This window comes from Budorcas taxicolor, chromosome 25 (genome assembly GCF_023091745.1).
Source record: "Budorcas taxicolor isolate Tak-1 chromosome 25, Takin1.1, whole genome shotgun sequence".
Taxonomy (NCBI): domain Eukaryota; kingdom Metazoa; phylum Chordata; class Mammalia; order Artiodactyla; family Bovidae; genus Budorcas; species Budorcas taxicolor.
In genome coordinates this window covers 20,801,660-20,829,216 of record NC_068934.1, presented here as the reverse complement: position 1 = coordinate 20,829,216, position 27,557 = coordinate 20,801,660, and the positions used below count along the sequence as shown (strand labels likewise).

Genomic DNA, 27,557 nt, shown 5'->3' with positions numbered 1-27,557 from the left:
GCTCATTTAGGTAGCTCTGAAAAAGGATGATATAATTTAAAATGCATTTTAGGGGAATTATTCTGACAACATCATTCAAGGCAGAAAGAAAGAGACATAGACCAGGTTGAGAAAGGGGGGCCTAGAGAAGAGGACAGAGCGATCTCATCGGTGAGCACCATGGAGGGAAAGCAACAGCGTCAGTGTTTCTTATTGCACAAGACACACAGATGAAGAGACAGGCTTATGCATGATATGGAAAAGGAAAAACGGATTCCTTTAGTTTGCTGCTATTTTCTTAAGTTATCTAAGGCTGTTTCTACATGACACTCAAAATATCCATGTAAACAAGGAAAAATCTGACTAGAGTTGTGAAGAATTTCAGGTCATCATCTGTATATTTGGCATGGTATATGAATAGCAGATGATGGACCAAGTCTTTAAATGAATGGATTAAATGGAGCAAATATTTTGGAATTATGCTTTTCAAGTTTCATCCAAAATTATAAAATTTGCTTAAAATGTATAACTTACGTAATGCACAAAGTCAGAATGGAAAATTCAAATAAATCATCTACCAATAGGTGATTTCTCAAAAGTATAATGCATTTGATATGTGTTTTTTTTCTGTTTCGTTAGAGATATATAAAAATTATGATTATCTGAATGTGAAAGAGGCTATGTATCTCATTTCCAAAATAAGAGAGATTGATAAATAGAAGAGAAAACCTTCTCAGACTATAAATAGTATTAACTGATTGCAAATTTAGAAGTATTATCAGAGCTGGAAAGATTATAATGTATTGCAGATGCCATCTAGGTATATACCCGATTCAGTAATTCTTTGTCCTCTGGGATTACCACCTGGCCCTTCCCTAGAGAAGTGGTCTCTAGACTTCTTTTTATCTGACTCTGATATCACTGGATACAGTTAATTAGCTCAAGGTGGCCACCAAAAAAAAAAAAAAAACAAAAAACTGAATTGATTAGAATTTCCCTCTTGGAATTGTGTGCCAAGAAGCAACTAATGAAATCTCTCTGTTTAGCTGTACTAGATTATAAGTAAGTAAATTCAGAGGATATGAGGTGGCCATAAATAACCAGGTAGAGCAGCATGTCTTTCCGCCAAGAGGTACAGAAAAAGGAATGTGTGTGGGTGTGCACACATGCACACGGAATTTTACATGAGAGAGAGAAAGTTGCACTGACTTTTGATTTTTATATTTATAGAAATATTTAGACAGCCTAGGCAATATTCATAAAAGGATCCTCAAGTTGATGATGGAGAGACTTTTAAGCCATACCATGTGAGGAGTGAGAGTATGTAACCACAAAATAGAGACCCTGAGGGATAGAAGAGCACTCTGAAGTTTGGAGAAGGAAATGGCAACCCACTCCAGTATTCTTGCCTAGAGAATCCCATGGACAGAGGAGCCTGGTGGGCTACCATCCATAGGGTCGCACAGAGTCAGACACAACTGAAGCCACTTAGCATGCATGCTGTCTTGAAAATAAAAAGGAATTATATATTTTACGCTCTAGAATGGTTGCTGGATAGAGATTCTGAGAAAGCAGTTTTGGACTCTGTGTACTAATGGATTTCACTATATTGAGTTCTCTGAAAAGGAAAGGAATGCCTGGGATAGCAGCAAGATTTCTTTCTGTGATGTTACCGCAATATAGGCTGGTAACAATTCAAAAAAAATACCTTCCTGTAGGGTGAGGCATTTTTATGTTTATAATTGGAAATGGAAGATGTGTGAAAGAGCTGCTTTTTAAAATTCCTTGTCACCATGCAATTCTATGCTAAAATATACTCAGCATCGGAGAAGCCTGTCACAGTTCTTTAGAATGTAAGCTTCACTTCAGTGCCAAATAGGGACGTAGAGGAGCTCTATCCTGTGCAAATCACACTTGGTGGACTGGGATGGTCCTTGAGCAAGTCAGCAAGAATTTTCTCATTGGAGTAAAACTCACCAAGTTGGGGGGGTTTGGGGCCACCTAAAGCATGAGAGCAGTGAGAATGTGCAGCAGTAAGTTTGAAAAACCTAAGAGGAGATGGAGATATTCAAATGTTTCAAAAGGACTGCTTTGCCATTCTGGTGGATAGCTTTCCTTGCCGTGAAAATGTGCAGAATTCTCTGTTCTCCAGTTTTTGTTAACAGCTTTTGCAGTTAACTTTTTTTTTCTTACTCCCCATTGCCTATAGATGTCAGTATGTGGGTATTTTTGAATATATATGTATATATATTGGATTTTATAAAATTTATATTTTATAATTTAAAACATGTATCACTTTAAAATAAAAATGAAAATTTAAAAATCTAGAAGTAATGAATAATTATTATAAGATTTTAATATAAAAGTTTTTAGTTGGAAATATAGGAGTCCTAGGGTTTCCCTGATAGCTCAGCTGGTAAAAAATATGCCTGCAATGCAGGAGATCGTGGTTCGATTTCTGGGTCAGGAAGATCCCCTGGAGAAGGGATAGGCTACCCACTCCAGTATTCTTGGGCTTCTTTGGTGGCTCAGATGGTAAAGAATCCTCCTACAAAGGCAGAGACCTGGGTTTGATCCCTGGGTTGAGAAGATTCCCTGGAGGGGGATATGACAACCCACTCCAAGATTCTCACCTGGAGAATCCCCATGGACAGAGGAGTCTGGCCGCCTAACAGTCCAGGGGGTCACAAAGAGTCAGATACGACTGAGCGACTAAGCACACAGCACATGATAGCGCTGTTGTATTTTCATTCCATACTTGTTGAATCTTTGGAATAGAACGTGGATCCTTCTGTCCTTCTTTTTCTCTCCGTCTCTCTCCCTCAACAGAGGTAAATGACTTTCTAGAATTTGAGCACACATGGTCCAGAACGCAGTTCCACTTCTTCTTTATGTATCAGTTTTCCATTTGCAGTAAGATACTACAATTTGATGTGAAGTTTATTGAGTGTCTGGTGTACTATAAGCCTACAATATAGGTAGACATTCATATTATATTATGTCACAAGTGTTCTTTGTGAAAAATATCAGAAGCAGTCATGGAAATGCAGATTTTAAGTGTCCGTGTGTGGCACTTTTGGGGCTTGCCAGGTTGCGCCTAATGGTAAAGAACCTGCCTGCTAATGCAGGAAACCTAAGAGATGAGGGTTCAATCCTTGGGTCAGGAAGACCCCCTGGAGAAGAAAATGGCAACCCACTCCAGTATTCTCACCTGGAGAATCCCCATGGGCAGAGGAGCCTGGCGGGCCACAGTCCATAGGGTCGCAAAGAGTCAGACACGACTGAAGCGACTTAGCACAGTCAGGACATGTGACACTTCATTCTAATAAACAGTTTTAGTAAATGAAACCTATTTGAGGCTGTAATGGAAACTGAGATTTAAAATCCACTTTAAACGAAAGCATATTGAAGTTTTACCCTATCACGCATAAATCATCTAAGAACCAAAGTGACCGTAATTATTTTATAACTTGTTCCTATTATGTTTTACTTTGATAACATCCAGATTGATTCCAACAATCGTATAGACTTTCATGGATAGTCCTAAAACTGAAAGAGTGACCTAGGAGTTTCTAGATAAGAAAACTGGAGGTATCATTAAGTTCTCCTGCGTGAAAGAGCAGCTTGCGGTTGTGCAGGATGTGCTAGTCAAAGAATGAACACAGGGACCTCTAGTGGTACCAGTGGTTATGACGATAATCTCATGTGTATTTGGTGATTATTTCCCAAGCATTTTGCATGCCTTATTGTCTTCTAAACCTCCCCTACAAATCTATGAGGCAGTTCTGTCATTGTGCCCATTTTATAGATGGATAAAAATGAGTCTCAGAGTATACTCTTCTATTCCATAGTCTCCCTATTGTGGTTACACACCAAGAAAATGTTTTTGTTCCAGAAGTTATCTTTTGGCACTAGCCTGGGAATTTTAGTTTGTAAGCTAGGTTTTCATTTGGTCGTTGCTGTTGCTTTGAAGGAGTTTAGTCCTCTAGCCATGCTTAACACACTACCACACTTGACACACACGCTTCACTCATATGCTGTTATCTGCAGTCTGGAGTGATAGCTTAGATGATCAAATGAAGGCACAGAAAGATAATAAAATCTGTCACAATTGAGAAAATCCTAAACCTTTGAAGGAAATGCATATTTATGAAAGTATTTAATTTTTAATGTGAGACAGGGTCCGTACGTCCTAGTGAGCTTGAGGCACAATGTGTATATGTGTGCAGACGTGTTTTTTATTATCCCCAATAAATGAGCTTTCACATTAGAAATGTCTTTTTTTCTCTTTGTTTTTACAAAAAGTCTCAGACCTTACACAAGATGTCTAAAACATAATGCTTTAGAATTAGTCAGTTGGGTTTTCCAAGGGAATGATGATTTTATCCTATCAGCAAGTCTATGATAACTTTTTTTTTTCTGAACAGCATGTTCACACTCTAGCATGCTGTCACTAAAATTAGCTTTCCAACTCTTAATTATTTTATTGATATGATTTGACACATTATGCAGCTCTCACAGTGGGATTCTTATGAGACACAATAGCAAGGCAATTTCTCTTAAATACAGCTTGCTTTTTGAGCTTCCATGGGAGACAGTACTCTTTACCAGAATCCTGAGATGCTTCTTGTATATTTAACTGTGTCTGTATACATTCTAGTTATGTTTCCTAAGTGTATATGTGCAGTGAAATCTTATTTCATAGTGTACAGAGTTATATTATGTCTCTCTTTTCTTCTCTGTTTTGTCCTAAACAAGAGAACAAATGAAGGCTCTCCAGGAGGCCCTGGAAAGTCAGCTTAAGGAGACAGCTGACAAAGCAGAAAAACAACAGGCTACTGTAAGTGTTTCTTTTTTGTGTCCTTTGCTTTGGAGCTGAAGAGTTGTTCATTTATTTTTTCCCCCCAAAATCACTATTGAACAAACACACCACTAACAAATAAAAACGAAAATACAATAAATAAAACACCATCACCAAGATTATAAAACATGCTTCATCAGCATTCATTCCAAATCTAATATGTATTTGCTTCTTAGGGGTCTACTAATCCCCAATCCTTATTTGTGAATGAGAAACTGAGGCCAAGAGTGCTGGTGTCAGGCCCCATATCAGCAGCCCTTGAATTTTGGGATGTGACCTTGAACTAAGTTAAGCTATACAGAACCCTAAGCCATACCCTACAACCACTGAATAGATGTCTCTCAAGGGTGGGGTTACATTATCTGCCTATGTAATCATCTCCACAGGTGATCCTGATACACCCCAAGGTTTAAGAATCAATCTTCTCTCCAGATTTTCTCTCTCAAAATGATGTTCACTTGACCTTCATATTTCAATTTTTATAACTAATATTCCCCATAAGCTGGAGGGAGAGTGGTCTGTATAGTCGTGCTGAAAACTAGATTTCTACCTGTTCCCCCTTTATGTACAATTTATGGGTATTGAAGCTTTTGTTTTATTTGAGGACCTGAGTCTTTTTTAAAGTATAGTCTATTAATTAAAATTTTAAGGTATAGTAAGACCAACAGAAGGGCTTCCCCGGTGCCTCAGTAGTAAAGAAACCACCTACAATATAGAAGCCACAGGAGGCACAGGTTCTATCCTTGGGTCAAGAAGATCCCCTGGAACAGGGCATGGCAGTCCACTCCAGTATTCTTGCCTGGAGAGTCCCATGGACAGAGGAGCCTGGTGGCCTACAGTCCATGGGGTTGTGAAGAGGTGGACACGACTAAAGCAACTCAGCATGAGCACACAAGAGCAAAAGATCAGGAAGTGACTACATTTGGAAAGATCATTATTTCCCACAGTTACCAAGAAGGGTGACATGCCACATGACCAGGGATCATGCAGGGAAGCCCCAGGTCAGTCCCAGGGCAAATGAAGGTGGGGAAACGGTGGACAAGAGCCTCTGTTGTGGTTTCCATGGGAAGGAAAGGGTTAAGCGAGGTAAGCTGGTCTAGGATTGGCCAGTTTGAATGATTTCAGCAGGCTCTGGGACATAGAGCCTGTTTGTCAGGTTGATTACCTGGGACCCCAGCCCCTTTGAGAACTGGCAGAAACGCCTGCCTTTCTTTTGCAAGGCTTCCTTGAATAATCTGAATTAGAGTATAGAATTTTGCCTCTGAAACTTAGCCCTGTCTGTCATCTGGAGTAACTGCTTCCTGGAGACAGTCTTTGTAATAATGACTTGATTTTCCTAGGTGCAGATTTATTTCCTGTTAATAAATTCACTGTTATCTGTCCAGCCCACCAGTAAAGATGAGCACCTTTATTCTTCTCTGCTATGCCATGGCAGCACTCACTGCTAACCTAAACCTACAGTGCACCCTCGTGTCTAGCTCTTTGGACATATGTGTGTGCTAAGTCACTTCAGTCATGTCTGACTCTGTGCAACTCTATGGACTGACTGTAGCCCGCCAGGCTCCTCTGTCTGTGGGATTTCCCAGACAAGAATACTGGAGTGGGTTGCCATGCCCTCCTCCAGGGGATCTTCCCAAGTCAGGTATTGAACCTGCGTCTCTTAATGTCTCCTGCATTGGCAGGCAGGTTCTTCAGCCCTGGTGCCACCTGGGAAGCCCTTCTTTGGACACACATGTCACATGAAAGAGCAGACACATTTTTAGCACCACCGTGTCAATTCCTCCCGTCAAAATCTGACCCCGTGTACTGAGTGACCCTAATTGCAATCCCATTTCTGCCTTGACTTATCATATTTAATCTCAATTTGTGCATAGCCCAGTCATAAATAATGGCATTTAGACCAGAATAGAAGTTTCCACACATACTATTTTCTCAGATTCTCACAATAGAATGGCACACTATTATTTTTTTTTATATATTTTTTTACTGAAAGGGAATAACTGTTGCTTGTATTTACACAGTTAATATTTGGAGAAGCCAAGGCATGAACCTGTGTTTACTCTAAAATGTTACACAAATTGTATCTAACATCCCCAAAAAAGAAAGCTATAATTTTTGAAGGAGCTCAGCAAAAGCTAGAATAGCCAAGTGTCAGAATAATGGGGACAAGGGATGCATAATTGGGGAGAAGAAGGTCTCTCTCAGAACCCTTCTAGTGCTTTTCTTAAAATTCAGCATTGACTCTTGAGGGAGGATTTTCCTCTCCCACCCCATAATACTGTACTGAGCCAGACACTCCCTAAATGTATTCATAACTTAACATGTGCTACAGAATAAGAATAGAAAGAAAGAAAAGAAAGGCTCCTCCATCCATAGGATTTTCCAGGCAAGATAGAAATGGCAAATGGAGTGGGTTGACATTTCCTTCTCCAGAGGAACTTTCTGATCCAGGGATTGAACCCAGGTCTCCTGCATTGCAGGCAGACGCTTTACCATCTGAGCCACCAGGGAGACACAGAATAAGAATATTCAAGTTTAAATTCCTAGTGGTTCATCTATACACGCGTGCTCAGTCGCTCTAGTCATGCCCAACTCTTTGTGACCCCATACACTGTACCCACCAGGCTCCTCTGTCCATGGGATTCTCCAGGCAAGAATACTGGAGCAGGTTGCCTTGCCCTACTCCAGGGGATCTGCCCAACTCAGGGACTGAACTTGTGTCTCCTGCATTGCAGGCAATTTCTTTACCCACTGAGCTACCTGGGAAGCCCAGTGGTCTGTCTATTGTCTATAAAATTAAGTTCTTTAACCTCCAAGTTTCCTTATTTGAAGAATTTGGGGAATAATTCAAATTAAAATAACATGCATGATTACCTAAAATTGTTATCTGGCATATAGTAGATAACAGAAACTAAATTTAATCCACTCAATAGAAAGAAAACAGTTGTAATAAATAAATTTTCCAATTGGAAGAATAATGTAGGCAAAAAATTACTGATAGCAAATGCTTCAATGTATTTTAATAAATGTTTAAATAAATGGTTAAACAATTCCTATGTTTGGAAAATATATAAAACACTTCCTAATAACTATTTAGTTACTAAGAAATAATAAAATATATAAAGCAATAATAATAATGAAGACACATGTGCCAGTGTAATAGCTGAGGTAGATTCAGAGCTTTACATGCATTTTTCCAAAAAAAACAGAATACTAGCAACAAAAATTCAAGAAGTTATTGAAAAAGCAAAACATCAGTGTAAGAAAGAGAGTATTATAAAAGTTGGTGAAGACAACAATAAAATAGAAAAAAATTATTAAGTTATTTGAAAAGACTGATAAATAGGCTTTGAGAAAGACTAAGAATAAAAAGACTCCAATTTTAAAATGTTTAATTAAAAGAGAGCTAATAGTCATAACAGGAATTTAACAAAATAAGTTATTATGAGCAACAAGTCACTGGTACATTTAAAATGTACATGTAAATTCCTAGATGAATAAATATAAAATGCTAACATTTTTGCAAGAAGAAATGTAATACTTAAACAGCTGAATACATTCAAAATTTTATTATGCTGAAAGACCTCCTTTCTCATGTATTCCAGGGCCGGAAGGTGACTTTTACCAATTTTTAAAGATCAGCTAATTTCAAATATTGACTAATTTGCTTCAGTTGTGTCCAATTCTTCGTGACCCCATGGACTGTAGCCCACCAGGCTTCTCTGTCCCTGTGATTCTCCGGCAAGAATACTGGAGTGGCTTGCCATTTCCTACTGCAGGGGTCTTCTTGACCCAGGGATCGAAGTCAAGTCTCATGTCTCCTGCACTGGCAGGCAGGTTCTTTGCCACTAGTGCTACCTGAGACCCAATTTCAAATGTAGGCAAATACTTTCTGAAAAATAGAAAAAGTTTGAAAACTTTCATCTAATTTTATGAACATCATCAGTTATGATTCCAAAATCAATTAATGGCTATGTATGTAAATTAATAGCTATTTTTCTACTAATGAATGTACATGTAAAAATTCTATAAGAGCAAATTCGAGATTATATTAACAAAATGTATCAAGACCAATGAATGCAAACACCTGTGGAAATAAATAATACTTGTCTTTTGGAGGGAGTGTGTTTGTGGTTTGAGTTGAATGACTAATAAGTCCTAAGTGAAAGTACAAAAATAGATGACAGAAAGCTTAACAAATATGGGAATAAAATATATTTAATTAGTAGAACTATGTTTTTTTTAAATGTATATCTGATAGAATCTAAAAAAAGATAGATTTCATACCACTGGGACTCCTCACTTCCAAACTTTGGTAAAGACTCAAAATGATTGTGCTTTTTCTTCTTATTGAGGATTAAATAAGTATATATGTTTAATTGTTGCAAATAATTCAGTGATTATTCTTTCTGCTAGAAAGACTCCAGTTGATGTAGTATAATGTTGGATAGCGGACCTTTGGACTCAGAGGGAGAGGGAGAGGGTGGGATGATTTGGGAGAATGGCATTGAAACATGTATACTATCATGTAAGAGTCGAATCACCAGTCTATGTCCAATGCAGGATACAGCATGCTTGGGGCTGGTGCACGGGGATAACCCAGAGGGATGTTGTGGGGAGGGAGGTGGGTGGGGGGTTCATGTTTGGGATCGCATGTACACCCGTGGTGGATTCATGTCAATGTATGCCAAAACCAATACAGTATTGTAAAGTAAAATAAAGTAAAAATAAAAATTTAAAAAAATAAAAAAATAAAAAATAAAAATAGAAGGGGACAGTGAGAAATTTAAACTGCTCATTCCCAACTAGAGGGAAAACATTTGGATTTGATTCTGTAAATATTGTCATGCTATTTTAGACTTAGGAGCAAATACCCTTATGTGCTGCCCTTGATTACATATCTAATTATGCTGCCTTTCTCCATAAAAGAAGACTGTGTATTTTACGCAAAAGATGTTGCAAATACCCATATTAATAAGTCCGACTCTGTGCAACCGTATGGACTACAGCCTGCCAGGCTCCTTTGTCCATGGGATTCTCCAGGCAGGAATACTGGAGTGGGTTGCCATGCCCTTCTCCAGGGGATTTTCCTGACCCAGCAATCAGAACCCTAGGGATAAAACTCGCATCTTTTGTGTCTCCTACATTGGCAGGCATGTTCTTTACCACTAGCACCATCTGAGAATCCCCAGTAAGTCCATAGTAAAATGTTATAAAACTTGAAGGTGATAGTACTTTTAAATCACAAAAATATAAAAGAAGACAAAATTTTGAAAATTAAAATGAAAAAGCATTTTAATGAAAATTAAAAATAAAGCTGTCTTGATCTAATTCCATTTGCAAATACTTTTTATGAACATGTGAGCATCTGTTTTTATCTCTAAGCAGATAATGGAGTAGCAAATCTTACAAACTTGTTTCCTGTATCAAAAACCTAACAAATAGCAAGAAAGAATGGTCTATCAGGTGTAGCTGGAGTAATTAAATCCATTAATGCTCTCTGGATGCATTTCACCACTCTTGTTAATTTTTATGGCTTAACTTGCCCTAAGTGAGACATAATTAGTACAAAGGCAAGAATTAACTTCTAGCTCTGACTCTCATTAAGAATAAGGAATTATGGCCATCTATTCTTTACTCAATGTAAATAAGTGTTATTTTCTGTCTCTCAGAACTATTTCACTTCTGATTTTCCAGGAATCTTAAAACCTGCTGGGATTTTAGACCAGTGGTTTCAAAATGCTATGACTTCGGAATATTCTGAATGTATTGTAGGTCCTGAATAATTGAACATTGCATTCCCAAGTCTCTGTCCTTTTTTTAGTCTTGACATTGCAGTATATCTTCATTACACTGTTAATTAAAGTTGTGTTAATTATGGAGAACATATAATAAATAGTATCAAAATGTGAGGATTTGGGGAAAATTATGGCATTACTGATAAGATAATATGGGGTCACTGCTCCCAGGGACCCTGATGGCTCAGATGGTAAAGAATCTGCCTGCAATGTGGGAGACCTGGGTTTGATCCATGGGTTGGGAAGATCCCCTGGAGAAGGAAACGGCAACCCACTCCAATATTTTTGCCTGGAAAATCCCACGGACGGAGGAGCCTGGCGGGCTACAGTCCATGAAGTTGCAGAGAGTTGGACATGGCTAAGCGACTAACACTCTCACTTTCATGGCATCACTGAAACACCAGGTTATTCATACAATCAAGACGGCTTTAAGTAGTTCATAACCAAAACTAAAGACAAATCTGTACATATCAACATTTTCTGGTGCCCATTAAGTACTGAGGTAGAGTATTGTAAGTCCTGATGGTTTGCATTTCTTTTTGTAGTTTAAGTGTCTGATTCATACTCCAGTAAAAATTTTTTAATTAAAAAAAAAAGATTTGATTGTAGTGGTGGCCACTTCAAAGAAGCAACCGCTTCAAAAAGGCCTTTCTCCAATAAACACTTTGCCAACCGCTGACTTGAAGAATCAGCTCTACCTCCTACCTCTGCTCCCCAGTGAGCCATTTTTTTTTTCCAGAGGTTTGGCTTAATTTAAGTTTGTTAACTAACCTTTGGAGCTTCTTGATTTTTGTTTTGTTTAGTGATTTTCTGTTCTGCACTTTAAATTGCCACTCATATTTTAAAGTCATCAGTAAAGAGTGAACATTCTGAAACCCTAGGCCCCCACCTTCCACCCCAATAAAAGCAGAACGCCAGGTTCATGGACTCCTTCTCTCTCTCTTTCCTCACAAACTCCCTCCAACTATACCATGCAATTTCCTGAACTCATAAGTCATAAACCCTAATTTTTTTTCAAACTTTCCTGACGGTTATTGCTAAAGGCATCTTGCAGTGGTAAACAGAACCACAAGAGTTGGTCCAGCCCATAACAGTGGTAACCAGTAAGTTGATACCAGCCCAGAGCAGTAGAAATGGGTATAAAAGCTATTTTGGGGGAGACATATACTACTGCTTTGTACACATATCTAATTTTGAATGTCATCAAGTCCTTCTAGTGATAACTGTTTTATCCATCAAATTGATAATGAGTATAACCCACATTTTCAGGTTGCTGTCAGTATCTGCATGATTCAAACTTAAATGTGAAAATTGTTATGGCCGAAATGATGGACATAGTGGTTCTCAGGCTTCTGCTTCTATTTTATATGTAGTTTGACTATCAAAAATTGTTTGATTTAGATTTTGTTACCATTTGGTTACAGATTTCAACAATATTGTATATGGGCAGAAACCTGTTGGTTTCTTTAGCACAGTATTCATAAGGTTCCATGCTTCAGGTGAGGAGCGTCACTGTGTAATTCCTCTCATACTTGGCCATATGTCAGAAATACCTGGAGAGTGTTTTAATAAAAGAGATTCCTAGGCCCAACCCTAGACTCTAGCTCTGTTTAGGAACCATATGTTTAAAAATTAAGCGTTATACAGGTAGAAGAATCATAGTCATAATGTGCATTTCTCAATTAAAATACAGTATCTCATTATATAAGAAAAAAGTATTTTTATATAATTAGCAGATATATTTATGAATTGGGCAATAAAAGTTTGGTTAATAAAAATTTTAATCCTTTGTTCTTTCTCTATATTTGTTGACAGAGATAATCATTTGGTTATACTTCAGAAATTGTGAAAATAAACTTATAAAAGCTATAGAAATGAATGTGAAATGAATCTACATAGTATCCTCTTTATTTTCAGATTAATTTTCTAAAGACTGAAATGGAAAGAAAGAGCAAAATGATTCGCGATCTCCAGAATGAGGTAAGACTTATATTTGAGGGAGTTTTATGGAAGTCAAAGATATGCACAAACACAAATATTGATTTGCCATAAACTTTAGAGTATTGGTCACATTTGATTTTGGCATTTAGCTGTGTACTGATGGAGAGAAATTATAAGGGTAAGAATTTCAGAGAGGATAATTTAATTTAATTGTGATATGTGTGATATGTGATATCACATATGTGATAATGTTATTAGTTCATAATATCCAATTTATTTATCCTTCTAATAATATTTTGTTTTGACAATATCAAAAATTATTTTTATTTCATAAATGTTTTTATCTACATAATTCTGTCACAGGAGCTGATGAAGAAAGTTAATTAGAAATGCACTTCATGTTAGGAAAAGCTGATCTAGAATGAAAAAATTATGTGAGATAATTTTAGACTAAAGAGACTTGAACACAAGCAAAAAAGGTGTAACTACTCTCCTTACAGTCTTTAAAATGTAAGGACTCTATAAAATGCTGTGTGCATTTTTTTCTTTTTTGATATTTTTGTCTATCTTGTTATACAACTACTTAATTTTTTAAATTTTTTTCACATTTATATTCCATCTCTGTATTCCTTTTTTTCTTGACTGCAATTAGTTATGTAGGACTATTAAACCATTAATTAAGCTATTAATTAATCATGCATCTTCTTTGATCAACCCCACTAGGTTAGTTTTAAATGTCAATCAATTGCTTTAGCCATTACTATTCTCCTTTACTCTCTTTCCTTCCTTACTCCCTCCCTCCCTTCCTTCCTTCTTCATTTTTTTGTGACATTTCAGCAACAGATGAGCTACATTATTCCTAAATAGATACTACTTTTATGTCCAGGTTGAAAAATAGTCTTTATAAATGTTTTGGTATCAAGATTTAGCATTTGTCCTCTGATTATTACATTAAAATGATTTATCATACATGCAAAAAATGTATCATACATGCAAAAAATGCATCATACATGCAAAAAAATGAGAAAGGAAAACAAGAAAAGTTTTAAGTGGCTTTCTTATGATTCTATTATATTTCCATTTCTTTCTAATGATTTTTTCCTCTAACTCTTCTGAAGAAAATCTAATGAGATGAACTTGATAATGTTTTTCCTAAGGCCTAAATCTTCCTAGATTTAATGCTTATAGTGGAAAATGTCAGCAAATTAGAGTTACTGAAATACTGGGCATACTAGATAATGTCTTGTTCACTGGGGCTCAGAGAGGGCTAGACTACTCAAGTCTAAAACTTTCCATGGGTCATTTAAGGTAAAAGAAATATTTAAAACAAAATTAAAACCATTATTAAAATAGGAAGGGAAATACATTTGGGTTTGTACACAGACACCCATACACACACATGCAACAATATAAACTTGGTTGTATAATAATGAGAGGATTATGGGCTAATTTATATCTCTGTATATGTATTATCAGTTAACTTTTAATCATAGGTAATTTTTTTTAAAATTTAGAACTCAACAAATGAGGAAGCTTTTTCATAATAAAAATATAAATTATTCATACCAGGTACAGATGAGGATTAATAAAATATTTTATTTGCTTCCAGGAGATATGTTTTAAGTTTAATATTAATTTTCTAGTGTGTAGATTAAAATAATTCTAAAAGCGGTACAACTCTTCAGAAGTAATGACTGCCAAATGTAAGTCTAATAAGTAAATTTGCTGTTTACTTTCATCCTATTGAAAATCTGCAAGGTGATAATTGATAACCAGAAAAAGTTTTTGACTTCTCTAACAAAACCTAGTGGTGAACTTATAAACTGAATGCTTTTCGTTTAACTCATTTGTATGAATTCCTTGAAATTTTAGATTTATTGTTTTGACAAATAATCAGTATGTAGAGATTGAACAGAATAATGGATCCATACTCTACATGGTAAAACTATATGGACGTCCACTGCCGAAAAGATTTTTGTTCAGAAGTAAGAAAATAAAAAGGTAAATTGATTAAACAAAATGTGAAGAGGTGAGGGAGATCATACGCATATAAAGGGATGTGGGGGAGAAGGCTGAAGTCTCGTGATCATTAAGATCTTTTTTTATAGTTCTTTCATGTATTCTTGCCACTTCTTCTTAACATCTGCTTCTGTCAGGTCCATACCATTTCTGTCCTTTATTGTTGCCATCTTTGCATGAAATGTTCCGTTGGTATCTCTAATTCTCTTGAAGAGATCTGTAGTCTTTCTCATTCTGTTTTTTCCTCTATTTCTTTGCACTGATCACTGAGAAAGGCTTTCTTATCTCCCCTTGCTGTTCTTTGGAACTCTTCATTCAAATGGATATATCTTTCCTTTTCTCCTTTGCTTTTCACTTCTCTTCTTTTCACAGCTATTTGTAAGACCCCCTCAGATAACCATTTTGCCTTTTTGCATTTCTTTTTCTTGGGGATGGTCTTGATCCCTGCCTCCTGTACAATGTCACGAACCTCCATCCATAGTTCTTCAGGCATTCTGTCCATCAGATCTAATCCCTGAATCTATTTGTCACTTCTACTGTATAATTGTAAGGGATTTGATTTAGGTCATACCTGAATGGCCTAGAGTGTTTTTTTTTTCCCCCTACATTCTTCAATTTCAGTCTGAATTTTGCAATAAGAGTTTATGATCTGAGCCAAAGTCATCCATTTTTACACTTAATCATTTATTTTGCATTTTGTATTTGGGTATTATATAGTTATAACAAATATGAAAAGTTGCACCAAAGCTTAGAATTCTCTTTGATTTGTACATTTAAAACAACTTCCCTCCATTGTCACTTCTAATTTTCTTAATTTTATCTGTGGTTTCTTATAGGATAAAATAAGTCTCTCTAGTTAGTAAAGAATCTACCTGCAATGCAGGAGACCCCAGTTCAATTCCTGGGTCAGGAAGATCTGCTGGAGAAGATATAGGCCACCCAGTCCAGTTATTTGGGGCTTCCTTTGTGGTTCAGCTGGTAAAGAATCTGCCTGTAATGCGGGAGACCTTGGTTTGATCCCGGGGTTGGGGAGATCCACTGGAGAAAGGAAAGGCTACCCACTCCAGGATTCTGGTCTGGAGAATTCCATGGACTATAGAGTCCATGGTGTCGCAAAGAGTCGGACATGACTGAGCAACTTCCACATAGTGGTCCTAGACATAGGAAAGGCTCAGAGGAGAAATAGGATAATATATAGTTATTGAAATATGAGGAAAAATTAAGCATTGGGATAAGCATTTCTGATTTGTTTCAAACCCCTTAATAAAATGTGAAAGTTTGATAATATTCAGAATTTTTTAAAGGAACACATAGCTGGAAATATTTGAACTGTGCTGAGTCCTGTTTAACTCTCTGTGGCCCCATGGACAGCAGCCTGCTGGGTTCCTTTCTCCATGGAATTTTCCTGGCAAGAATACTGGAGTACGTTGCCATTTCCTACTCCAGGGGATCTTCCCAACCCAGGAATTGAACCTGTGTCTCCTACATCTCTTGCATTTGTGGGTGAATTTTTTACCACTAGTGCCACCTGGGAAGCCCAGTAATACTAGAATTAGATTCATATTAAAACATATATTAATACTATATTAAATTATATTGTGTATTAAATTAGTGAGTTCAGTTCAGTTCAGTTGCTCAGTCGTGTCTGACTCTTTGCGACCGCATGAACCACAGCACGCCAAGCCTCCCTGTCCATCACCAACTCCCGGAGCCTACCCAAACCCATGTCCATTGAATCGGTGATGCCATCCAACCATCTCATCCTCTGTCATCCCCCTCCCCTCCTGCCCTCAATCTTTCCTAGCATCAGGGTCTTTTCAAATGAGTCAGCTCTTCACATCAGGTGGCCAAAGTACTGGAGTTTCAGCTTCAACATCAGTCCTTACAGTAAACACCCAGGACTGATCTCCTTTAGAATGCACTATTGGGATATCCTTGCAGTCCAAGGGACTCTCAAGAGTCTTCCCAACACCACAGTTCAAAAGCATCAATTCTTCTGTGCTCAGTTTTCTTCACAGTCCAACTTTCACATCCATACATGACCACTGGAAAAACCATAGCCTTGACTAGACGGACCTTTGTTGGCAAAGTAATGTCTCTGCTTTTCAATATGCTGGCTAGGTTGGTCGTAACTTTCCTTCCAAGGAGTAAGCATCTTTTAATTTCCTGGCTGCAATCACCATCTGCAGTGATTCTGGAGCCCAGAAAAATAAAGTCAGCCACTGTTTCCACTGTTTCCCCATCTATTTGCCATAAAGTGATGGGACCAGATGCCATGATCTTAGTTTTCTGAATGTTGAGCTTTAAGCCAACTTTTTCACTTTCCTCTTTCACTTTCATCAAGAGGCTCTTTAGTTCCTCTTCACTTTCTGCCATAAGGGTGGTGTCATCTGCATATCTGAGGTTATTGATATTTCACTTACCCCCCACCCCTATTGTTTTCTGTGATGGTTAGTTTTAGTATAGATTCTTATGATTGGTTGTTTCCATGAAAATTATTCAGGATAGTTCAAGGTAAGAATAAAAATAAGAAATCATGTTTTTTAAAAGTAGTAATAATGAAGTCAGGCACCATAAATTTGAACCTTACTCTGTCCAGTGGTAGAAATCAGATGTGTCAAAACTACTCTGTATAGCAGGTTTTCTCTGATTTCTTTTCTTTCTGATCTTTCCATTATTGTGCTCCTTTGTTTTTCCCATGACTCATATAGTTTAACCCAACTTTGAAATATTAACCTGCCCTCTCTCAGTTCAGTTCATTTCAGTCACTCAGTCATGTCCGACTCTTTGCGACCCAATGAATCTCAGCACGCCAGGCCTCCCTGTCCATCACCAACTCCTGGAGTTCACTCAGACTCATGTCCATCAAGTCGGTGATGCCATCCAGCCATCTCATCCTGGGTCGTCCCCTTCTCCTCCTGCCCCCAATCCCTCCCAGCATCAGAGTCTTTTCCAATGAGTCAACTCTTCTCATGAGGTGGCCAAAGTACTGGAGTTTCAGCTTTAGCATCATTCCTTCCAAAGAACACCCAGGACTGCCCTCTCTATCTCCTACTAATAACTGATTTAATCTTCTTTAATGGTTTGATCTATTTCTATTATAAAGCCTGGAGGAAAATCTTTGCTAGAGGTCAAGTCACTGGCCAATCTGTGGATTTTCAAAGAATTCCAAACAACCATTGACACATATGCAGTTACATGAAAAGTAAAACATGGGTTTTTGGGAGCCATGTGTCAGTCACTGTTCTCAGATGTGAAAAAAAAAAGCAACCTCTGATAAGAAAATGACTTATTAAGCCATTTAGAGACCTCAGCAATGTGATAGGAGAGGTGTACATTCAGTTTGTAGACTAAGCTTTAGGAACAACTCCACAAACAAACCTCAGAGCTGGCTGTTTCAGGGCAGGGCTACCTCTGCCAAGATTAAGATGCTGCCAGCCAAGGTTACCTTTCCATCACAGGGGACTCCAGGATCATATAACCATAACCCTGTGCATCAGACAATGGATAACATCTAACCCATGTAACTAATTGCTGTATCTACATTTTTCAGGGATCATGTCTAATTAGCAAACGTAAATAAGTTTTGTTTTCCCAAGAGCTGCAATGAACTTTAGAAACAGAGAGGATTTGTTTGTCTTATTTCTAACTTGTTTGTGTTAATTTTTCCTTGGGAAAAGGGGATTAACACTACCAAAAACTAGTCACATCGTGGAAACAATGTTACAAAATGTGGTTGTGTGTGTATTAATTTTTCTTAAAAAAGAATTAGAGTCTGTGCCAACTAACTTGAATATAAGTTAAGCCATCATTGAAGGGTTTTGAGTAGTTGAGTGATATGCTTCAAGTAATATTTATAGAGTATCCATTTGTGTACATGTGTGTATATTACAATATTTTGTGTGTATATGTAGCCTCTTACCTGTCTTTCATCATCTGATTTTCACTTTGCTTTTGTATGAATTATTTCCTCAACTAGATGCTGACTCCCCAAAGTTATAATCCTATTTTCCCTAAAATGTTATAATTCAGATTTTTTCAGACACATGCAACACAGGGCCAGAACTCTGTTTACATGAGAGTAAAAGAAGACCATACTTTAGCCTTTCCTTAGCACCAGTGAATTCAATAAACTGAATAAACATTGGCCACTGTGTCCACATTTGGAGATGGAAGCTAGTTTCCCTCATTTGCTATTCTCTTCAATAGGGATGGTTAGAGACCCTGAAAGATATCAGGGAGTATCTGACCATCCTGAGATTATTAGATAACAGGGGGGAAAAAAACATGAAGGTACATACTGTATTTTTCAAAGACAGGATATAGATTCTCAGGGAGAGTCCATGACTGAAACAAAAAATAATAAAGGTCAATAACCTCTGATCTAGAGAAAGCTCTAGTAAAGTTTAAGAAGAAAACCCATTTTCGTTCAATTCTTGTGGCTGCAAGTGTCTGTAAAATAAATTATTCTGTCTTCTTGCCTCAATAAGCACACTCAAGTGAAACTGATGGGATATTTCATAATGTGATAGAGTGCTCCAGGGTCCCCATTCTGAGATGGATTCTCATGCTTGCCTACAGATGAATCATTGTGAGTCAAGTATGTACTGAGTCCAGGACATGCCTGAGATGTTTTCAAATAATTTCATTACAACTTTCTCCCTTTATTAAAGTGATTATTTCTGAGAAATGTCGGCCAACTAGTTATCTTGGTTAATTGTGTATCTCGTGTCTAAAGTTTATTGTAACCCACGTGTACTAAATCCTAGGGCTACTGAAATAAAGTAACATAAGCTGGGCGTCTTAGAATAATAAGAGTGTACTCTCTCACAGTTCAAAGGATAGAAGTCTAAAATGAAAAAAGTGCAACAAGGCCGTGCTCCCTCTGAACGTTCTGGAGAGTAATCGTGCTTCACTTCTTCCTACTTCCTGGTGCCTCCTGGCAATCCTTGACATTCTTCAGCTTGTCAAGAATCTCTCCATTTTCCTGTGGCCTTGTCTGTGAATCTCTTTTTTTTTCTCCTCTTCTTTATGGACACCTGTTATTGGATTTGGGACCCACTATAATCCAGTATAATCTTATTTTATCTTAATTACATGTACAGAAACACTTTTTATAAATAAGAGCACAACTTGAGGTTCCAGATAGACATGAATTTTAGGGTGATACAATTCAAACAACTTTACCTACCTACCATCTATACCATTTTATATATTTTAGGTAAACAGCTTAGGCATTTTTTTTTTTTTTGAACAGGAAAGAAGGGAACATTTTACTAGGTATAAGTATTACTCAATGTTTTAATAGTGAAAGAGAAAGTTTTATTAGATGCAAATCTGTCTCTGGAAGTACTTTTAATACTGCTTATTTAGATGCATATGTAAGGTTTGTTGGGCTTCCTAGGTGGCGCTAGTGGTAAAGAACCCACCTGCCAGTGCAAGAGACATAAGAAACACCGACTTGATCCCTGGATCAGGAAGATCCCCTGGAGGAGGGCATGGCAATCCACTCTAGTATTCTTACCTGGCGAATCCCATGGACAGAGGAGCCATGGATTTTATTTATCTACAATAAAAACAGATTGAAATTAGCATTAGCATTTTACAATAAAATATTTAAAGGGGCAGATGAAGGCAATAACATTCTTCAGTGTGGTGGCCACTGAAAATGTCATTGAAGAGTGAGTTTCAAAAGAAAAGTGCTTAGAACTTATGGCTATTTATTCATAATCAAGAAAGCAAGCTTAAAAAAGGTGAATACTTCAGAAGTTTACTTGTAGATGAAAAGATTTTTAGATGTTTGTTGCTGTGAAGGAAGTAGTTAATTTTTATGATTGTCAGTTCAGCTCAGTTCAGTCGCTCAGTCGTGTCCGACTCTTTGCGACCCCATGAATCGCAGCACTCCAGGCCTTGAATCCAATTTCAGTCCAGTTACCTTGCAAAGAATATTTTTTTTTTTTTGGTCCTAAAATTAATGCTGTAAGTATATGTTATAAAAAATGGGTTGGAAGCAGCCAAACTAATTGACACAGCCAAGGGTAAAAAAACAGAAAAATAAATCTGAAAAGTTCCACTATCAGATAAAATTACAACAAACTTTCTGGTTTACAAGGACACAGAATTTTTATTCAGCATTTCTGAAATAAACCAGGACTGCTTATGAGAGATTACAGTCTACCTAAAATCTCATTTTATTTACTGTTACAATCAGTTAATTCCACCAAGTTCTAACTTCCTTCTTAAGAACGTTGCCTAGATGCTAACATTGTCCCCAGTTTTAGGAATAATTTTCCTTTGAAATTATGTCTTGTGCCCCTGACTGTTTCTGGGTCACTGTTTCTGTTCTGTGATAAAGAATATCTATTATTCTCTCATGCTTCAGGTAAGGGGAATGTTTTGTTTATTAATTTTGCATCTTCTGTAAAACATTATTTTATAAGTTTTAAACACCTCAGAATATTATTGATTTAGTAAATGAAAAAGCAAAGTATGAAAGACATTTAGCATATGCTTAGACATTTAGCTTGTAACAATTATTATCATCATCATAGTTATTATTCTCATTGGGTTCTGAGATAAAATGGGTTCATCAGTAAACAATACTATGGACAACTATTTGCTTAGGGAATGGTCTTAAACACACAAATACACTAAAATTCCATACTTCATTTAAATAAAAATACCAAGGTAAGACAGGACTCTGTCTCTATAACTTATAGACAGTCTCATTCCATCTCTCATTGCATCTCTCTCCACATGGCAAACAAGAAGTCCAAGAACCGTTTGACTAATATCCTAACAGCTTAGCAAAAATAGCCAAGCGAGACTGCCTTTTTAGATTGCGTGAGCAGAAAAAAATCCCAGGAGAGTCTAAATTATCCATATGCCTAAATCAGTCACCATGGCCAGGGGAATGAGCACTTTGGCCAAGTCTGAGTCACATTTCTATCCTTTCTTGATGGGATCAACTTGACTCAAAATTTAGATCATTTCCCACAGGAAAGAAAGATTGCTTGCAAAAGAGTAAGGAGCTATTGGACTGATAGGGTAAAATGTGTAAAGAAAACCATCAAACACTTCTATTAGTCCCTGTTAGCCTCACTCATTTTCTAACTGACCCTCAGATCAGAGCATGTAAGTGATACTTTAATCATTTCAAGTCCCAAGTCATGAATGATGTATTTGCATCACCATATCTTTGTTAAGAATGCTCCCTTGTATATAATTACACCTTCATAACAAACATATTAAGGATCTTAGCTTCTGTCATTTTATGTTTACTTGCCACATTCAAATTCTCAATAAAAATGACACTAGGGAAGCTTTAGTCACATGATATTACATAAATGATCTTCTCTATATCTGCAAGAAAATGGAAGAACTGCCTTGTTTTCAGTCTTTGGAGGTTCATCATTCTTTCCTATTTGCTTCTCAGTCCCTCCTTTACTCCATTGGACTTCCCTGGTAGCTCAGCTGGCAAAGAATCTGCCTGCAGTGCAGAAGACCCAGCTCTGTCCCTGGGTTGGAAAGATCCCTTGGAGAAGGAAATGGCTACCCACTTCAGTATTCTTGTCTGGAGAATTCCATGGAGAGAGGAGTCTGACCGGCTATACAGTCTGTGGGGTTGCAAAGAGTCAGACATGACTGAGCAACTTTTTTTTTCACCCCGTTATCCCTCCTTTTTGCATCAAGGGTCCAAACCAACATCAGCACTGGAAACTACTGCCTAACCATTATAATGTCCTATCTTGAAAAGAGCTCCATCCCCTTAACCTTAAGTAGTCTCTACTCAAGGACACAGACTGCATATGAATGGGGGAGAGTGTTGTAAAGATGCTGCAACTAGTTGTTCACTCTCTCAGTCGTGTCCAGCTCTTTGTGACCTCATGCACTCTAGCACACCAGGCTTCCCTGTCCTTCACCATCTCCCGGTGTTTGCTGAAACTCATGTCCATTTGAGTCAGTGATGCCATCCAACCATCTCATCCTCTGCTGCCCCCTTCTCCTCCTGCCCTCTGTCTTTCCCAGCATCAGGGTCTTTTCCAGTGAGGCAGCTCTTCACAGGTGGCCAAAGGCTGAAGCCTCAGCTTCAGCATCAGTCCTTCCAATGAATGTTCAGGATTGATTTCCTTTAGGATGGACTGGTTGGATCTCCCTTCAGTCCAAGGGTCTCTCAAGAGTCTTCTCCAAAACCATAGTTCGAAAGCATTAATTCTTCAGCACTCAACCGTCTTTATGGTCCAACTCTCACATACATGCATGACTACTGGAAAAACCATAGCTTTGACTAGATGGACCTTTGTCAGCAAAGTGATGTCTCTGCTTTTTAATATGCTATCTAGGTTGATCATAGCTTTTCTTCCAAGGAGCAAGTGTCTTTTAATTTCATGGCTGCAATCACCATATGCAGTGATTTTGGAGCTCAAGAAAATAAAGTCTGTCACTGTTTCTATCTTTTCCCCATTTATTTGCCATGAAGTGATGGGACTGGATGCCATGATCTTAGTTTTTTGAATTCTGAGTTTTAAGCCAGCTTTTTCACTCCCCTCTTTCACTCTCATCAAGAGGCTCTTTAGTTCCTTTTCACTGTTTGCCTTTAGAGTGATATCATCTGCATATCAGAGGTTGTTGATTTTTCTCCTGGCAGTCTGGATCCTGTATGAGAAAAATTTATGGAGAGAATCCATTTAAGCATGTATAAGAGGATGGAATAAGTACTGCTTTCATGGTAGGCAAGGAGAAGAAACAAGTCCAAACAAGTACTTGTTGACTGTTTATTGCTAGTTTTACATATTTTAACAGTAAAGAATCTCTCACCAAAGAAGGAATAAAAACTGCCACTGTCATTGAGCCGCTACGGCTGACAGGTTACACGTGTATGTGCACATCTTGGTGGCAAGTTCTTTTGCCCAATCCAGCCATGAAGCAGAACATATTCTGAAATGGAAGAAAGAGAAAGCGAAAATGAAATCTTAGAGACTTTTCAAGCTGCTTAGTTTCACAGAGCTAGAAACGTGGGGGAGGAACTAAGCACTCGATTTTTCTTCTCCATTTAAGGTGCTTTTTTCACTCTCCTTGGAGTTCTCCCAGTCCCATGACTATTGACTTTGAAATAAGTGTGAAAATAAACCACCTAAATAACTGTCTCTTTTCATCTTTCTTAATATCACATGCAGGTAAGTTCCCTAGTCTTGCTACAGCCATGAGAAAATAAACCTCTCTTTCATTCTTCATAGAGCTGTTTCTGTTACATTGGATGTTACACCTCTTATGTTTCCATGGACTTTTTTCTTTCTAGATAAAATCATACCTCTGTTGACATGATGAAAAACTACTCCTCTGGGCTTTTAATAAAATTATACTTACCCTTTTTATTCTAAATGAGATGAACAGAATTATAATTCACAATTCAAAGTTATGTGATGTTACTAGATATAATTTTTAAATAAGCTAATTTAAAGATAAAACCATCAAAAATCTCAAGTATCAATTGAAATCATATTTCCAAATAAGATTATAATATTTTCCAAGTTTGAGGAGTAAGTTTTCATATAAAAATTACTGTGCTGGTAAGCATCTTGAATTATTTGGACATTAAAATATAGCCTTCTCCTGTGCTGCCATTGGGCTATTAAATGATAGTTTGCTTAGGATAAATTTTAGTTTTTTAACCTGTATATCTCAAACTACTTTTTATAGACAATTTCAAAAGTTCATGCATCCCACACTTTTCTAGATTTAAGTAGAAAAATTGTATTTTATTCTTTATGTGTGTATCCTACTGACATACTGTCTTCCGGTCACTACCTCTCCTGGTCACCAGCAGAATTTAAAAGAAAGCAAGTGTGGTAGAAGCAACCATATGTCCACCAACGTCCATTCTCCCAGTCTTTTATTTGGTAATAGAACAAATGGCTTTTAGCTAGAAACATACCCACTGTTCAGGGTATCACATTTTCTAGCCCCTAGCATGATTCGCAATTAGTCAGGGCTACATGACTATATCATAGACAGTGGATCTGATCAAAACTCTACGTCCATGGCTATATGAAAAGCAGAAGACCGTAGTTGTTCTTTTAAATAGTTAATCCTTTCTCACCAAGTAACTGGAGTTGTCTTTATTCATTCAACTAAGTGACGAGTTCTTGATCAGTCCAGAAACTCTTCTCAGGTCAAACATTCTTTACTTTTAGGATCTGTTGTATATCTTATTTGAGAGACCTCGCCAGCTAATCTCTGTCTTGCCTTCTGCTGGTGCTCGGATAAGGCACAGCCTTATCTCCATACCTGGATCTTTATCCTGCGGCATCTGTGGACCTCTCTGCTTCAGCCCTGCTCTCCTTGCAGAGCTAGGCCAGTGTCTGCTCTATATGCTCTGGTTTTGCTCTACACTTCTCATGTCTTAGAAGTTATCACACTGCATTGAACTTGTCTGTGGTAGAGAGGGGCAAGTTTCTATGTGTTCTCGATGTATCCCCAGTTTCTAATTTACTTCACAATACATGGCAACTTTTTTAAAAAGATAACTAAAGAATACCTTGCCTATGTCCTCTAGGGATACCTCTTTTTTAGGGCAATTTATTTTTTTCTTTTCAAGATCAACATTCTGTAAGATGGAGAGTAAAACCTAATTTGGTAGGGAAAAGGCTTCCTAAATTACTTATGATCTTTAGAAATCAAAATTTATAAGGATAAATATATAAAATATAAATTTTATAAGCAGTATCATTTGTGCAGTTCTTAGGCCTATCTGGTATTTTAACATTAAAAACATCCCTAGACACGAAGCTTGAGACTAAAGGTGAATCACTTCACACTTAATATCTTAAGAATCAATAGACCAGAACATAGCACATCCTTTGTGTTAGCTGATACAGAACTTTTGTTTTCCAGTTATGTCAGAGGCAGGCTTTCCTGGTGGGTTTCCTTAACTGGGTATTCATCTATCTTAAATTAATTCCACTTTTTTTCTTTTTATTTCACTCATCAGTTTAAAACATTTATCACTTTACATGATTAAAATTAAAAATATCTTCCAAACCTTCTTACTTTTTAATTAAGAATCTCTGAAAATTCCTTTGAAAAAATGGTGACAATAATAAATTCTAAGGGTACACTGTTATCAGTGTATATACTTAGTAGTGTTGGCTCAGTTAGATTTTTATGTAAACATCTTCTTCCAGCCTTGGAAGTTGTTCATTGATTATGTCACAGAAAGGTAAACATATCATCTGTTTCCTTTCAAAAGCAAGCTGAATTCATTGTTGAGCAATAATGAATCAGGATCTCTAATTTGTTTTTATCACAAATTGCAGTCTCTTTCTGTAAAAGCCATGCAAACAAACACTGTGGCTTAATGAAATTCATATTCCTTTCAAGAGTGTCGGAGTCCTCCACCTAAAAAGGACCATAGTGATTTGATAATTAAGTGAAGTAATAGTCCTTTTTGCACTGTTTGCTCCTGACCATGGAGAGGTAGAATCTTCACAAAAATGTACTTTTGTGTCACATTTATTTTTTAACATAATTTTGATGCATAAAACTGTGTGTCCAGATATTAGAACTCATTTGGGATCAGCTTTTTATGAAACAGTAAACTTGATCCTAATAGGAATTCCACAGCTTTGCCGAAGTGTAGTGAAAGTAAGAGTAGGACCTTTTCCAAATGTCTATAGGTTTCATGCCTCAAACCCATGTCTTTCCTGCAGTCAGACACAATTCAGGTAAATAGAATTCCTTTTTGAAGGACACCTCTGTGAAGTCTTTGCAGACACTTCTGATGTAAATTGATTGACTTAATTATCTGTGCCATCACAGGCTGTAACTACATCTCTGTTTGAATTCCATCACATTGCTGGTTAGTTTCTGTTAACCTGACTGTCTTTAACAGTCTTTAACCTGACTGTTAACCTATCTGCTGCATTCTGAGGAACTGCTGAACTGCTACACTCTAAATTCTTCAGGGCAGAAAAGAAGGGAGCAGGGTGCAGAGAAGGAGTTAACAATCTAAGGCTTGAATAAATGAATGAGTAGGTGGATTTATGATTAATGATGTTTTTAAAAGGTGCATCAGTTTTGATTGTAAGTGTAATATGTGAATTGCTAAAGTGTGGACCTTGTTTGGAAATGTTGAAATGAGTAATTTAAAGTGGCTTGTGACCTGTGAAGACATCCTTGTTTACTTGGGAGAATTAATGATATATCGGCAGAAGAGTCTACATTTTATTAGGACATTTAATGAACTTGACTAGATGATCCTTGTGGTCAGTTCAATCCTAACATGTTATTATAATATGATTAGGATGAAGATGAAAAATTATATAAGAAAAAGAAATCCTTATATATAATAAAAGTGTGGCTAGGATTCTACCTGAGTATATTATATGCACAAAAAGCGAGGTTTCAGACAGCATCTAGCCTGCCCTTCTCCTTCCCTTTTGTTTTTTTTTCTTCAATTTTATTTTATTTTATTGTGCTGGGTCTTTGTTGCTACGCAGGCTTTCTCTCTAGTTGAGGCAAGTTCTTGCCTGGAGAATTCCGTGGACAGAGGAGCCTGGCAGGCTACAGTCTTTGGGGTCACAGGAGTTGGATGCGACTAAGCAAGCATGCACGAACACACACACACACACACACACACACACACACACACACACACACACACACACACACAGGGGCTGCTCTCTAGTTGCCTTGTGTGGGTTTCTCACTGTGCTCCTCTCTTCTCTTGTGGCAGAGCACAGGCTCTAGGTACACAGTCTTCCCGTAATTGCTGCTCACAGCCTCAGCAGATGTGGTGCATGGACTTAGTTGCTCCAGGGCCTGTGGGATCTTGCCAGATCAGGGACCGAACCCGAGTCTCCTGCATTGAGAGGGAGACTCTTTACCACTGAGCCACCAGGGAAGCCTGCATTCTGCTTTCACAGATGAAAAGTTGGAGCCTTAAAAATCTATGCTGATGC

At 37.4% G+C, this 27,557-nt stretch overlaps 1 protein-coding gene across 1 annotated transcript in view; it reads left to right on the top strand.

The window, feature by feature from the left end:
* Nucleotides 1-4,737: 4,737 nt before the first annotated feature.
* The window catches only part of LUZP2 (leucine zipper protein 2), a 269,908-nt gene continuing 247,088 nt past the window's right edge, over nucleotides 4,738-27,557 (top strand). The window contains exons 1-2 of the mRNA XM_052662305.1: nucleotides 4,738-4,819; nucleotides 12,556-12,618. Coding sequence (XP_052518265.1) covers nucleotides 4,745-4,819; nucleotides 12,556-12,618 — 138 coding nt within the window. The 5' untranslated portion in view covers nucleotides 4,738-4,744. The remainder of the gene's footprint in view (nucleotides 4,820-12,555; nucleotides 12,619-27,557) is intronic.